The sequence below is a fragment of the Populus alba genome, chromosome 1, assembly GCF_005239225.2.
Source record: "Populus alba chromosome 1, ASM523922v2, whole genome shotgun sequence".
NCBI lineage: Eukaryota > Viridiplantae > Streptophyta > Magnoliopsida > Malpighiales > Salicaceae > Populus > Populus alba.
The window spans coordinates 48,158,480-48,175,164 of NC_133284.1; the positions used below are offsets into that span (position 1 = coordinate 48,158,480).

Here is a 16,685-nt window from a genome sequence, read left to right on the forward strand (position 1 = left end):
ACCCATTACAATTTACCAACTAGGTAGGTAACCCATTACAATGTGACCAACTGGGCAGGTAACCCATTACAATTTACCAACTGGGCAGGTAACTCATTACAATGTGACCAACTGGGTTGGTAACCCATTACAATATACCAACTGGGCAGGTAACCCCTTACAATGTGACCATTTGGGTTGGTAACCCATTACAATATACCAACTGGGCAGGTAACCCATTACAATGTGACCAACTGGGCTGGTAACCCATTACAATGTGACCATCCTAAAAAAAAAAATCATCCTCGTATTTTTTTATTCCTCAATCATCGGGCAGGTCGCCTGGAAAAATTAGACCATTCACGAAATCCTTCGCGTTTCTTTTATCATCGGTCAAGTTGCCCAAAACAATTTGATCCAAAAAAAAAAAAAAACAAACAAAACAAAACAAAAAAAAAACAAAAAAGGTGGATCGTCTTCCAAATGACTTGTTTTTTGTTTTCAATCTCTGTAAAGGTCGTGTGTCAATCTACTGTTTTCAAAGTTTTCAAGACTAAAAAAAAAAAAAAGGTTCTTTCTCTATCTACTTTTCTTTATAAATTTACTACACAAAGGTAAAAGAAAATGAAATTTTTCAATATCTTTGCATAGTAAATATTATAAAGAGGGGGCAACTGTCATAACCCAATTTTTAACCATTTTATTATTATTATTATTATTATTATTTTATTTATTGAAAAGGATAAAAAAAATCGATGAAAAAAAATAATAATGATGATGAGAAAACAAGTAAAATGAAATAAATGAAGAATGAATTAATTTTTTGGGTTAAGGGCAATATGAATGGAAGTTTTGGGGTTTAATTAAACTTTGGAATTAATCTAATTAAGTTTGGAATTAATTTGTTTAATTAAGGGTTTAATTGGAGAATTGATAAAATTTTAAGACTTAATTAGGCTTGAAATTAATTTAATTCATCCAATCAAGGATTTAATTGGAGAATTAATAAGTTTTGAGACTTAATTAAGCTTGGAATAAATTTAATTAATCCAATTAAGGGTTTAATTGGAGAATTGATAAGTTTTGATACTTAATTGGACTTGGATTTAATTAAATTAATGAAATCAGGGACTTAATTGAAACAATATCAAAGTTTGGAGTTTAATTGGGGTCCAAATTGCAAAAAATAAAATCCAAGAACCATTTTGAAAATGACGCTGAAATGCAGGGGTCCAATTACAATTTTACCCAGGGGGCTTAATTACAAAATGTTTAAAAATTCAAGGGCCAAAATGAAAATAACCATTAAACAAAAAAAAAAACAGTGTCGTTTCTCAGCACTGTTCATCTTCTTCAAACTCTTCAGCTGTCGGCCGCCACCATTACTCTTGCAATAACAGTCAATTGATTACCTGGTAACGGTGGAATGCTGTGGCTATAAAGCCGAAGAAAACAAGGAATCACGGGACGAAAAAAAGGGGGGAGAAACACAGAACCGGGGGGATTTTTAGACTGGAAAGGAGGAATAAACCTAGAAACAGAGGCAAAACCCAAGGGATTGAAAAAAAAAAAAAACACTGGGAAACAGAGGGGAAAACCCAGAAAAAACAGGGGAAAAGCGAGCTAGAAAAGAATCGAAAACCAGAGGGAAACCTAGCATAAACAAGGGAAAAACAGAGAGACACGCAGAAACAAATACACAGAGACACAGAGAATAGAAAAACATAGAGACGAGTATTGGCCCTCATTGCCTTCGTCCCTGCAAACAACGAAAACCTGAATCAAAAACAAGTTCCCATCAGGCCGGCCTCTTCATCATCCTCTCGACTGGAAAACCCAGGAGACACACAGACAAAAAAAAAACACAAGCAGAGGAAAGTCACGAGATCGCTGCCACTGCTTTCAGCGTTTCCATAACCAGAAGAGAAAGCAAAGGAAAGCAGAAGAAGGAGTAGAGGAGAGGAGGCAGTGCCGGCCAGCCAGAGCTTTGCCATCGTCTCCATCGATTCCAGCAAACCAGGTAAGTGGTTTCTTCTTCTGCATTTATTTCAAACGCCTTATGCACTGTGCAAGTGAATTTTAATTCACTTGCACAGTGCAGCAGCACGCGTGCTGCTGAGCCCAGCCGGGTTGGCTGGGCTTGGGCCAGCCCAGCCCATAGGGGTTGAGCTAGGCCCAGCCCAAAACCGTATGCTGGGCTGAGTCCAGCCCAGCCCAACCAAAAAATAAAAAAACAGAAAAATAAAAAAGGGTAGAAAAAAATAAAAAATGTGTGTCATGAATAAAAATAATGTAAATTTATTGGTTTATTCACTGACGCTAGAGTCGGGAATAAAAATACCGGTTTACATTTATATTATTTTTATTCGTTGTATTTTATTTTATTTAGCTAGAAAAATAAAAAAAATATGCATGCATAAAAATAAATTTATTTTTATTTGTTCACTGGTGCTAGAGTAGGAAATAAATAATATTGATCTAATTGTTTTTTAGCTACGAATTTTTACCAACGCCAGAGTTGGAATTATTCGAGCTAGAATATTCACTGACGCCAGAGTCATGAATGTTATAAACAAATCATCATAGCATAAATTAATAAATATTTAGCAATTTAAGACAAAACCAGCAATGCAGTCTGCTTTAGGCAGAACGTTTAAGGGGTGATAATATCTTTCCTTTTACGTAACCAATCCCGAGCCATAGAATCTCTGTTGACCAGTTAGGATTCCTAGTGACCATAATACTAGGTGGCGACTCCTCAAACAAGACCTTTTCCCCTAAAAGAACCGGATGCCAGAAATCTGTTCTTTTTCTGTAATTCAAGAGAATTATTTTCAGGGTCGTCGTGATGTCGGGTGCGACAGTTCTAATACCATGTTAAAGAACCATCTTAACCTAATAATTTAAATTTTTACATAAAATCTCGAAATATAATTATATTATTCTCTAACAGTCATCTCAGAAGGGTTTTCATGATACTTGACATCACATGGAAGATGAATTATGAAACTACAACTGCACAAAAGCTTGAGATCTATGAGTCATTTGAAGCCTTGATCACAGCTGGCAGGTTGCATCAGAACCCAAAGAATGGAAAAGAATTTAAAAGATAGAATTGAATGTGGATAAATTAAAAGAAAGAATTTTCCTAGCACGGGACACTACCTGGATGTGTCTCCATCACAGCAGCATGCAAAGCAGTTTGGCCTCCTGATCCCCCATGAGCTGAAGATGGAATTGATGTCAGAATCTGATTCTAAACATCCTTCTTCCCTTCTCTATATAAATTATTGTTAGAAGTCAGACACTTGAACGTTTTGTAGTTTGTGATAATTAATCCAGTCTTGAAGCAATTATTCAAAGTTAAAAAAAATATATAATCTTTAGATAATCTTTGTATAAAATCTAAACAACTCTAGAATTATCTAACGAAGTCTCTTGGATTTCAAAAACTTTTTAAATTTATCATTTTAAATGCCATTGCAATTGTTAAATCATTGACGAAATAATTTCGTAAGTATATTTTAGAGAGTTGGAAAAGAATTATTGTAAATGCTATTGTAACTCATCGATGAAATTACCGATGATTATTTTGTCGATGATAGGTTAAATAGTATCGAGGGAATTATCTATGGATTGAAACATGTAATTATTTTTTTGGTGTGCATGGTTCATCTATAAATCCATTAGTAAAATTTTAACGACGAGGTTATCGACAGACAAGAAATTATCAAATAGAGTTTTTCTAACAAAAGGTTTTTATTTGTGATTTTGTTGGTAAAATAATCATAAGTGAAATGTTATTGTAAATACTAATTAAAATTTCTATCAATAAAGCTATTAAATCTAGTAATGTTTACTGTATATATATGTTTTAGAAAACCAAACACTACTAACATTATTTTCATGTAAGTTGGTGCGGCTCATGGATATATAAACATCCACGAGTCACTAGGTAAAGGTTTCCTTCCTATCTGGAAACTCACATACTTCGCTTTAACCTCCGATCATCTCTTACATTTTCTCCGTAAACAGACATAATATAGCTTCTAAGGCTTCATTCCTCATACACAAGTGCTAATATAAGTATAAAAAAGTCTTTTAAGTCTAACATAGGATTTGTTTTGCAAGTGTTTGTAAAAACCAAGTCCACTAGTTTTAATCTCCCAGTTCATTCACAAGCCTTCAAAAGACCTTGATCTTTTGGGTATTTTTTCAAACTCACACTGGATTAATTTAAGGATGCGATATTTATTTTGGATTTTAGGAAAACTGAAAAAGATTAAACTGCAGTTTTTTTTCAGTCTTATGTGTAGTTTGAGGTGATAACATGTATCAGAAAGAAATTTTATGTTATTAAAATGCTATCTCCATTGCAAGTTGCAATAAATTCACCAGTTATTCATCAACATAAAGATTCTGTAAGCCCTAAACTTTGTGTATGAAGATACCTTCTTAACAAAGAGAGAAAAAAAAAAGAGTATAAAATTGTCTGCAGTTTTGGAAGCAAGATCCTTGGCAAATGCCTCAAATTTGATATTGATGGCAGGTCTCTATCAAAAGACGATTGGGCATAAATGACATGGGAATGTGCTGGGCAACAGATCATAACAAGTGTCTTTATTGTACACGTGTCACATGCTGACTAGTGGTGTAAAATTCTATTGTTCCTACGTAAGAGACTTGCAGTAGATGTAATGAACATATTTTTTCTGCTTTAAGAAATAGTAAAGTCTCAATGCTCACCAACAGAGTGCTTTACTACAATTTAGTATCCAGTTTTTACATTTTTGACAGGAGGTGGCTGCAGGCAGAATCTTGCTTAAGAGCCAAAAAAGAATGAAGTGTCAAAATCTTCTTCAACAATAGTGATGAACAATAAATCCAAGCAACTTTTTTAGGCAAACATGTAGATAAAATAAACGGTAATCCAATGAGAAAATGAGTATGTGAAGAGAATAAGAAAAAAAGAAAAAAGTGTTGCAATGTCAGCAGCCGCAAGGGCAGCAATGTGAGTTGAGAGTTGAGTTTAAGTGAAGTGATTCTTCTTTATGTATTTGTTTTATATCTTTTTTCTATCTCTAATAATATAGACTTTTCTTGTGGATATAGATGGTTTGCTGAACCACGTTAAATATTATGTTAGTATGCTTAGTCTTCAATTAGCAACCATAGTTATTAAACCCGAACCGGCCCTGCGGGTTGACCCGGGACCCGGCTGACCCGGTGGCTAGACCGGTCCGGGTTTGTCAAAAAACCGGCCGGTGCAACAACCCGGCAAAACCCGGTCGACTTGGAGGGTCGATCCATGACCCGGACGAACCCGGGCGACACCCGATGTTTTGGAGGTGGTTCGCTTGAGACGATTGCAGGTCGATCTGGGTTTGGAGATCTTGAGAGTTGGTGTTGGGTTCCATTTCTTTTTTCTAGCCTGACGATTGATGACTGTAACTTAAAAAAAATTAAAGGTTAAATGGGACCAAACTTGCAGTTTCAAGAGAGAGAGAGAGGTAATAGATACAGTACCAGCACCACAGGCTTTATTATCACCATCAAGTCTTTAACATCTCTCTCTCTTGCTAATGTTTTCAATCATGTAGAAACCATAGGAATTTGCAGGGAAAAGATGTAAAAGAGAGAGGATTCGTGTGGTGTTTTTAAGTTTTAGAGCACGGGTGCGTAAGGAGCAAGGACTGTGCTTCACCCCAGGGGAAAGCATGTCAAGGAGCCAGAGAGGGTAGGAGAAGATTGTGATGAGATTAAGAGATCTCTGCACAAAACAATCAACAACCAAAAACATCACCCTCTCCCATGCCTATGCCTTGCCACATTGGGTCCCACTTCACCTCTTTATAATTGCTTTTCTTTTCCATTTCTTTCTTTAACCACCTGACCCCATAAATAAGTAAATAACCTGGGTTTTATGGGTTGACCTGGGTTAACCCATAAAACCTGAGACCGGGTCTTTTAATCGGGTCAACTTCCAAACTAGATTTAATAACTATGTTAATAACTATCAGTACGGTCGGATTCCAACACGGGCAACCTGATTGCTTTCAGATTCCTTGATTCCCTGCCGTAAAGTAAGTGCCGACAAATTTACTAAATGCATTTGGAATTGGATTAGCATAAGACTATAGAGGATAAAACGATACAAGAGAGAGGGACGCAAATTATTAATTATTTCCTTAACAACGCAAATAAAAAGCAATCTATGTTTTGAAATTTCAAGCATTGATGAAGCTAAGTGCACCGTTGAAAGTTTCATCGCTCTCCTAGATTTAGCACAGACAATGGGAGGCAAAGATAGCATGTTTCGGTATGCTGATAGCAAAGACAAGCTGTTGATGTTCTTTGGGGTTCTGGGCAGCATTGGAGATGGATTGCAATATCCTCTCACAATGTATGTTCTTAGCCATGTTATCAATGAATATGGAAGCTCCAGTGCATCTGTGTCTATTGATACCGTGAACAAGGTGAGCATCTTGAAGTCCTCGAAACTATCTTGTTCTAGCAATCCCTTCTATATATCCTTCTTGCTATAGTTAAGGTTGCACCAGTGACATTACTTGATGTGTCTACAGTAGTGGAAAAAACCTAAATGAAGGACTTGTCATGTGATATGTCTTGAAGACATGAAAATATGTTGAGAGGGAAGGTTTTGACTCCATATATTTTAACTGAAAATTATAGATCCAATATAAAATAGAGTAATCTGCATAATGATTGATTAATTAGCTCATCCATCGCAGAAACAACCTCCACAATGCTTATACATGCATGATTTCCTACTACACAATGGAAATGTAAAAGTTATTGGTGTAACTTCATGCCTAAGGCTTGCGTAAATTCTTAGAAGTTCTTCACCTTAAGTGCATCAGAATTCATGTTGATCCTTCTTAATATTGTTAATTGTCATAGCTCATTTGAATTTATTTTAATTCTACTTGTCAGTACTCTCTCAAGCTGCTATATGTTGCAATTGCTGTTGGACTTTCTGCTTTTGTTGGTGAGTTTAGTATTAGTAAATCTAATGAACTGCTTTCAGGTTTCATTATTTTCAATTGTAAATCATTTATCAACAGGTACAGGGAGGCTAATTCCGTTCTTTATTGCATTTTGGTTGATCTTTACTTTTGCAGAAGGGCTGTGTTGGACAAGAACTGCTGAGAGACAAACTTCTATAATGAGAATGGAATATCTGAAATCTGTCCTTAGACAACAAGTTGGTTTCTTCGATACCCAAGAAGCTGGTTCTTCCACCACGCATCAAGTTGTCTCAACCATTTCTAATGATGCCAATTCAATCCAAGTAGCAATATGCGACAAGGTTTGCGTTTAGTATTGTTCACAAGAGCCAACTTGTTAGAGAGATCTCATGAACGACTCTGATATGCAGTAACTGATACACTTAGGGTGACATTTCACTGACCTGACTGTCAAAATCAATGCTTCGAAGTGCATAAACTTCATAAGCAAGGTTTCGCAAAGGGACTGTTGATGGGGAGCATGGGAATGATTTATGTTGGTTGGTCTTTTCAGGCTTGGTTAGGTACTTATTTGGTGACAGAAAAAGGAGAAAAAGGAGGCTCTATCTTCGTAGCTGGAATCAATATCATCATGGGAGGATTGTAAGTTCCTTTTGTTTCTATTTTCCTCTTTTGATAATTTCTTTGAAGCAGACTAACTGATTTAATTTGAGTTCAAGAACTCATAGTTTTTACTCTGCAATTGCAGGAGTGTTTTAGGAGCACTCCCAAATCTAACTTCCATCACAGAGGCAATGGCTGCTTCTACTCGTATTTTTCAAATGATTGATCGAACTCCTAGTATAGATTCAGAGGATAAGAAGGGGAAGGCTTTGTCATATATAAGAGGAGAATTCAATTTCAGGACATATATTTTAATTATCCATCAAGACCTGATACATCAATCTTGCAAGGCTTGAATCTCACGATTCCAGATGGTAAGACAGTTGGCCTTGTGGGAGGCAGTGGTTCTGGAAAATCCACAGTGATTTCATTGCTTCAAAGATTTTATGACCCCAACGAAGGACAAATTCTCTTGGATGGACACAAAGGAAATAGGCTTCAGCTCAAATGGTGGAGATCGCAAATGGGTCTGGTTAACCAGGAACCAGTCCTCTTTGCAACATCTATAAAGGAGAATATACTGTTTGGGAAGGAAGGAGCATCGATGGACGATGTGGTAAATGCTGCTAAGGATGCAAATGCTCATGACTTCATTACCAAGTTACAAGATGGATATGAAACTCAAGTAAGCTATCTTTATTTCTCGAATTCATTTCAATAGAATTTCATAGAAATATTGATGGAAAGAAATTCTAATAGCAGGTCTCAGATGTTTCTTTAGTAAGAAAATGTTTCTTTAAAACAATTAATTTATGAATTTTGTTTCTAGGCATTTAACTCAAATTCTATATGTTAAGGTAGCATGCTGTTCTTGATTTCCTAGACATTTATTCAGCACTGTCGTTTTTGGCATTTAATTCAGTTAACTAGAATTCTTGAAGTCTGAAAAGGTCAGAACGTAAGATAGATTACAGTAGTTCCTGATTGAAACACCATCTTCAAGAATTCCTCAGGTTGGTCAATTTGGATTCCAACTATCTGGTGGCCAAAAGCAGAGAATTGGTACGGAGGAAGGCTTTTGACGGAAGGTTTAATATCCCCAGAGCACCTTTTCCAGGCATTTTTGATACTGCTTTTCTTTGCTTATGTCATTGCAGAAGCTGGAAGTATGACCAATGATTTATCGAAAGGAGGGAATGCCATTCGATCGGTGTTAGCGATCCTAGATAGGAAAAGCGAGATTGACCCAAATAACTCTTGGGGTGCTTTGGACATCAAAAAGAAGTTGAAGGGCCAAGTAGAGTTCAACAATGTCTTCTTTGCATATCCAACAAGACCAGACCAAATGATCTTCAAGGGCTTGAACCTTAAAATTGATGCAGGGAAGACAATGGCACTGGTGGGACCAAGTGGTTATGGAAAATCTACCGTCATTGGACTTATCGAGAGGTTTTATGATCCCATGAAAGGAACAGTTTTTATTGATGGACAGGACGTAAAGAGCTACAAACTGAGGTTGCTGAGATCTCATATTGCATTAGTCAGCCAGGAACCAACACTGTTTGCTGGTACTGTCCGTGAAAATATTGCCTATGGTAAAGAGGACGCAAGAGAATCTGAGATACGAAAGGCTGCAGTTCTTGCCAATGCACATGAATTCATCAGGTATGAAAGATGTTATAGTAAATGTTACAGAATTAATTTTCCATCCAAAAGAAGTAATGGTTATAACTTTTAAGGGCAAAAATTTAGCTGTCTAAGGACGCATTATGATATAAATTAACAAAATATGTAAATATTCTTTGCTTGGTTTTGATCTGAGAATCTGCAAATTGAAGCTATTAACCTCTCATTCCATTTCATTTGTGCCTTTTTTGCAGTGGAATGAAAGATGGATATGATACCTAATGTGGAGAAAGAGGGGTTCAGTTGTCTGGAGGTCAAAAGCAAAGGATAGCACTTGCTCGGGCGATAATCAAGGACCCATCAATCCTCTTGCTGGATGAGGCAACTAGTGCACTTGACAGTGTGTCAGAGAGCTTAGTTCAAGATGCACTTGAGAAGATGATGGTTGGCAGAACATGTGTAGTCATTGCTCATCGCCTGTCAACAATACAGAAATCCAACTGCATTTCAGTTATCAAGAATGGAAAAGTTGTGGAACAAGGTTCACACAGTGAACTAATGGAATTGGGTAGTGGAGGAGCGTACTACTCTCTGACAAGAATACAAAGTGGAAGCTCCTCTTATCATTGAAGCAGGATGGTTGTTCTTCTCAGAATACACAGTGAACTAATTTTGGTGTTCATATTCAATATGATTTGTATTAGAAACTTGCATCTTTCTTTTTATCTGTTGATATTTGCTCGCATGATGATACTTGCATCCTCATTTACCTTATCGATTCTTGTTACTTGCTATCATTTATGGAACAGAAGCTTCTATTCAATTATTGATTCTTGAGAGATCTATTTCAACTCCTTTGTGTGATGTTGGCTCATAGTTCCCTCACGGAGAAGATGTATGCATAAAGCAAGAGAAATGAGAGGCATATAAAATGCCATTTTTGCTCTTTTATACACTGCATTATTAGTGATTGCCAGGGTGCAAAATCCTGGCACCCTGGAAAATGTTCGGAGGTGAATTCGTCATAGAATATGGAAATGGAAGTCACTGTTATTATAGAGGCCTGTAATTCAAACTTTATGAAGGGAAGGTTTCTGTTTTCTGAGTATTTTGAGGTGAGAAGACCTGGAAAAATACTAATCTTTCTTTGCAGAAAGTGAGTTCTGACACCCACTTTAACCCTAGTTTAACATCCGGAGAAATACCAGTTGTTTCTCAACATAAGGAATATGTAAGATCAAAACTATGTGAATGCTGACATAATTGTTCTTCATGAATAAACAAGATCACTGTCGAAGAAATATTTAAAAATATAAACTATTAGATCATTGTCTGCATGCTGTGAAACATCATCCTTGGCAAAGTTTTGACAGAGGATAAATTTAAGCATTTTGATTGTTACATGTGAGAAAAGGTCATGTATACAGCACATGGATGGAATCTGAGAAAGATGAATTTATCTAAATGTCTTATGCAATGATCACTTACAAGAACAAGAATCTAAAAATGCATACCGAGTTGACATATTCAATGTCTTGGATAAGTGAGACTCTCTGATACACATTTCTCTTTTTCTTTCATAGAAGATAAGCAATTAACAACTAGTTTTAAGGGAAAGAAAGATCTTTTACATAATCATTGGAGGAAAATCTAAAGTACTGTATCTTGTTTCTACTTCATTGGCAGGAGATGACAAAATGCAGCCAGAATTTGTTCGCAGAACATTTGCAAAATGTGAAACCAAATAACAACAGGAAAAAGGGAGCTTAGCGAGCTACTGCCCCTACATGACTATGGAAACGCAAAGAATGATTCTAACCTCGTAATCATCACTTCAAGGACAAACTATTATTTATTTAATGTCTATATCTTCAGCAATAGTGAGAGATAATGACTATTAGCAGGTTTGTAGACCAGCATGTAGACAAAATAAATAGTGAGCCAAAGCATAGGGCGACGGATATCAAGATGACTATTTTTTTTTATTCCTTGGCCACCTTATGAAGAACCAAGTGCCGGCTAATTTACCAGATGGCTGGATGCTTCTGGCATTTCATAACAGTATAATGAGATAAGAACAATACAGGAAAACATAGCTGCATTGTCTTCTGAGAAGAGAATGTTGAGGTTTTTCAAAGCCACCTTCAGAGGTCCTAAAGAAGAAAGTGTTGAACACTTCAGGTTTTGGCCTGTTTAGCTCCCAAGTTTTTTAACACAGCTTTTATCACACTAACATACTGGTATGGTTGGAGCTCATGACAGAAGGGTTAACAACCTCATAGCACCTTTTCGTAGCATTTTTATACTTCTTTTCACTGCTTTTATCAGAAGCTGGAAGCATGACTAATGGTTTGTCCAAAGGTGGCAATGCCATTCGAGCAGTATTTCCAATTCTCGATAGGAAAAGTGAGATTGATCCAAATAACTCGTTGGGTACTTCAAACATCAAGAGAAAGCTAAACATCCAAGTGGAGCTCAACAATGTCTTTGCATATCCAACAAGACTAGATCAAATGATCTTCAATGTCTTGAACCTTAAAATTGATGCAGGGAAGACAGTGGCACTGGTGGGGCCAAGTGGTTCTGGAAAATATACCATCATTGGACTTGTTGAAAGGTTTTATGATTCCTTGAAAGGAGCAGTTTTTATTCCTCTAAAGGTGGGGATGAGCAAAAAAAATTGAAAAAACCAAGAAAACCAGAAAAAAAAAAAAAAACATAAAAAAATTAAACCGTGAAAAAAAACCGATTAAAATTTTGAAAAAAACTGACCGGTTCGGTTCGGTTTTGGTTTTACAAGCCTAAAACTGAAAAAACCAAACCGAACCTAAACAGAAAAAAACAAAAAAAAAAACCAACCCAAACCGAGCCAAAACTGAAAAAACCAAGTCAAACCGAAAAAAATCGAGCCGAACTGGTCTGAACCGGTTTTTGTCCTAAAAACCGAACTGAACCGAACCCGGCCGGTTCGAACTGGTTTCAGTTTTTTTTGGAATTTTTTTTTTAATTTGATTATTTTTTTGATAAAAATCAAACAGGACAAAAAATGATCATTAAGGAGATAACGAGCTTCAATTTGAGAGCTCTAGGATCTCATATTGCACTAGTCAGTCAAGAACAACACTCTTAGCTGGAACTATCCGTGAAAATATTGCCTATGGTAGAGAGGATGCAAGAGAATCTGAGATACGAAAGGCTGCAGTTCTTGCTACTGCACAACAATTTATCAGGTATATTGCAGTCAAAAAAATAAAAACCCCTTCTCAGCCATGTTCCTATGGGTAGTCCTAATTTTTCAGACATAGTTTCATGCTTTGGCAGGGAAAAAAAAAACTAAAATCCTTTGCCTTGTTTGATTTAACAAGCTACAAAAAGGAAGCTATTAATCTTTTGTTTGTGCTTTTTTTTCAGTGGAATGAAAGATGGGTATGATACCTACTGTGGAGAAAGAGGATTTCAGCTATCAGGAGGTCAAAAACAGGGGATTGCACTTGCTCATGCAATCCTGAAGAATCTACTAATCCTGTTCTTGGACGAGGCAACCAGCACATGACAGTGTGTCAGAGAGCTTAGTTCAAGAGTCACTTGAGAGGTTGATGGTTGACAGCTCGTGTGTAGCTATTGCTCACAGACTATCAACAAATCAGAAATCCAACTGCATTGCAGTATCAAGAAAGGAAAGGTTGCAGAACAAGGCTGCCACAAAGAACTTCTCGCATTAGGTCGCGATGGAGCATTCTACTTTGTTACAGAACCAGAAACGGGCAGCTCCCTTTTTCATGGAAGCAGAATCACTGTAAGAAACTACATGATACAATGCAATAAGATTGCTTACTGTCAGGAATAGCAAGATTTTTGAAGCAGAGTCTGAAAATCCATAGTGCCGCAACTTCAATTTAGCATGCTACATGTTCCTCAAGCTCAGAAATCATGCTTCTAATTAAAACAAAATTAAACGAAATCATTAGTATTAGATCATGGGAAGAAAATTATGTTTTCCACTTGAGGTAAATGTCAGTTCTTGCCGTGCTTATGACATATGACAGCACCCTGCTATGCTTCATTCCTTGTAGAAAACGTGTACGAAAAATCCACAAATTTCTCATACTTTCACTTCATCGCAGTTTGCATTGCATTCTCGTAATCATAAAAGAAAGAATTGCGGGAAATTACCATTTCAAGTCAGTTTTTTTTTCTTTTTTTTTTCATCTAAATAAAGCCACAATATAATACAATGAAATTCCATCTTTGACTTCATATGCTTCATTCAAGTATCTCTTGAATTCGATACCCTATCTAATTTTAGCTCGAAGATATCTTTTCCAATAAATCTGAAATAAAATATGATGATCATTGTTATCAGCCAAGCCATTCTACCCCAGAACTGAGAGTATTCGTGGGGCAGATAGTGTATTTTAAATAAAGATGACCTCTTCTAGGGTATGAATATGTATGAACCATTTCCCAATGAAGTTGCATTGCCAAGAAATTTCGACATAAAACCTCGTGCATCAACAGGCGTGCCCAGAAATTTCCTGCATAACCGTACTTGAAAATAATAAAGCAAAGGCGTGTCACTGCAGCTTAAAATTACAAGGAAAGGGGTTATGATTTCTGTGAAATTGCAAGGAAAATGGTAGGTGCCTTCTTGTTTCAATCTTTAATCCATGGCAAAACTTTGAAACCAACATCCAATTACTCGCTTTCCTCGGTCAATCAACAAAGTCTTCTTTTCACATGTCAGGATACGAATCTCGGCCCCCATGACAACGACAGTGAACCTTTTTCTCTCTGTTCACACCTTCAATCATTTTTTTTATAGCCAAGTTCGTCGTTACACATTAACAAAAGCACCCACGAACAGGGGATGGTTTTAGTGATCACAATTGTTATTTGTTTTTAACTTTCTGATAGTACACTGGGATGCTGGAAGTCTAGCTGTTCGTAAAATCAGATACTTTAACTATCAGTCCAACCCTGTTTGTTCAAATTCTCGCTACCAGAACAAAAAAAAAAAAAACCTTCAGTGCACCATTACTCAGCTTGATTGAAAGTGAAATCTAGATTACATAAATTTGAAACCCAGTAGCACAATAAAAAAATTTAAAATAAAAAAATAATAATTTAATACAGCAATAACAAACATGCTCTTAAAATGTTCATTGCAGCTCTGATGTTTTACCAGGATCTAACGTCAGTGAGTCATGCACAGGATTATCATGCTTTCACTTTAGATAGCACTTTCAGATCCCTAGCAGAGCTGGAGGACCTGGTCTGCCACACAAGAGACGTCCTCGTAAATTCTCTGGTAATTGCTTGTTGAAAAACATTTACCATTATCATCAGCATATTGTACTTCAAAAGCCCATATCTTGTCTTTAACGAAGAGTAGGGAATCTAATGCAAGCAGCAACGCAACTATTTTCTTTCACAAATTACCATATCATTGCTTAAAAGAGTAAGAAAATGAGTTTTTTTGCTCAAAATGAGTATCCAACAATCATAGTTATACGACCCAACCAGGGTCGAACATGCCAAGGACTTGAGTCACAAGTTGACTCCTAGATCGGCGAGTCAACCCAAGATACGTAGTCAATAAGTTGCTAAGATGACCCATCCGTTAAGGTTTATAACAATGCCAACAATGAGGTGAAAAGGCGAATAGAAAAGATGCTTAAATGGGGAAAACAGCCATTTTGGGTGACCAATTTTCTTTCCAACAGACAGCATATGGTCTAAGAAAACTTGTATATGGGGAAAGATAAAAGGCCTGCTTTAGAACCATGATTCCCAGCTATGTGAGCCATTCATCAAGCAAACCCTATTGTCTTGAATAGAAAATAAGAACATCAAGCAAGCTTAGCATGCAGACCCTCGTTCTGATCTGTGAAAAAAACCCTCTCATCTCATGTAATCATCACCTCAAAACTAAATAAGGGGACTGCAGCCCACAAGTTTAAGCATACACTCACTCCAACCATTGATTAGCTCATGAAGCAGACCATTCTAAAAGAAAAATGGTGGAATGTTTATAAGCTGGCCTTAGCATCTGGTAGCAGAATATTTTCACCAGAAATGAAACTTGTATGCTTCAATACATCACTGGCAAATCCATCACAATATGGTCAAATCGATTTCAATACTAAAAAAATAAACCACAACTTCCATGTATAAATTGCAGATACAATCTGTTAGTGACAACAACAACAGCAACAAAAGGATTTCCAAGAAATAAAAATATATATAAAAAAATCATCACAAAATCCAAACATGCTACAAGAAAGTATAAATAATGCCATCTAAAAATCACCAAAAACCAAGCAAGCCTAAAACCAAGAAATTAACAAGAAAAACTCCCATTTGCCAGTAATAGCTCCTAATCTTATTTGCATTAGACTTGAGCTTTAAATCTTTGCGGTTGACTTTAAAAACGGTACCATTGACTTCAAAATCAAGCCCTACCCTGATCTTATCCCTCTTAGTTTTGAACATAAGAATCTTGTACCTCACTGAAGTAGCCAAATCCACCCTGAAAAACGTCGTCGAACCATTTACAGGAATCGCCTGGACAACCACTTTCCGGTCAAAATTTGAAATGGTAGAATTCTTTGTAGCCTTCTTTTTATGCCCCTGATAAAACTTTGGTATAGTCGAATTCCCAATAAAGTGGGACCTATTTCGACTGTCGAAAAATGTAACGTTTATAGGATCATAGTACACACCCTTGTCTTTGTTGGTGTTTTTAAACCTAAGTTCAAACTCAGGGGTTGTAAGGTTTGAGGTTTGGTTAAGAGGAATATAAAATTTTGTAAGTAGACAATCAGGTGATGAAGTACGTAAGCTGAGCCACATAAAAAGTGATGTGAGCCCTAAAGTGAATATGAAGCTACAACAGCACCTACAACAACCACCTCCACCGGTATCCGGCATGATGAGGTGGTTTTCCGGTGAGGCTGAAAAGGGTTTAAAGGAACGATGGAGGAGATCAAGAAGAGGGAGAGATAGTTTTGTTTGCGTAGAGAGAATAATTAAAGCTGTGGTCTCTGTTTTTTCTCCTTTATAAAGGAGAAGAAGGGGTCGAGGGGACACAGTGCACGTTGTAGCTTTCTGTTGGTTTAGAGATGTGATAAAGGTACATGCAGGTCGTTTTGGTTTTATATCTCGGCCAATGGGATCTTAGGTTGGTGAGAGAAATGAAGAAGCTTGACTATATTGGCCAATGAGGTTGCAGGGCAGTGAGAGGAGTGCATGCCTGGCAGGTGAGTCGATTATTGCTCTTTGCCAGTACAAAATCACAGGTACCATTTGATTGATTATCACCTCAGGTCCTACCTGGCGTCTTACATAAAGTACCTTATAGTATTAATTGATTATTAATATTTTTCACAATGGAATAAAAGGTCTTCTGATTAGTCAGAATTAAATATTTATTAGTTCATAAAATATATTAGATAATTACATCTAACATCGTGTTTTGAAAAACAAATA

At 36.6% G+C, this 16,685-nt stretch overlaps 1 protein-coding gene and 1 pseudogene across 1 annotated transcript; one reads left to right on the forward strand and one right to left on the reverse strand.

Annotated features, from left to right (window-relative positions):
- The first annotated feature begins 6,272 nt into the window (after positions 1-6,272).
- On the forward strand, positions 6,273-13,044 carry LOC118063022 (ABC transporter B family member 15-like; annotated as a pseudogene).
- Positions 13,045-15,348: 2,304 nt separating this feature from the next.
- On the reverse strand, positions 15,349-16,238 carry LOC118062993 (protein NDR1). Its single transcript, XM_035076893.2, has one exon. The coding sequence runs from the start codon at positions 16,125-16,127 to the stop codon at positions 15,504-15,506; it is 624 nt and encodes a 207-aa protein (XP_034932784.1). The 5' UTR covers positions 16,128-16,238; the 3' UTR covers positions 15,349-15,503.
- Between the last annotated feature and the right edge of the window lie 447 nt (positions 16,239-16,685).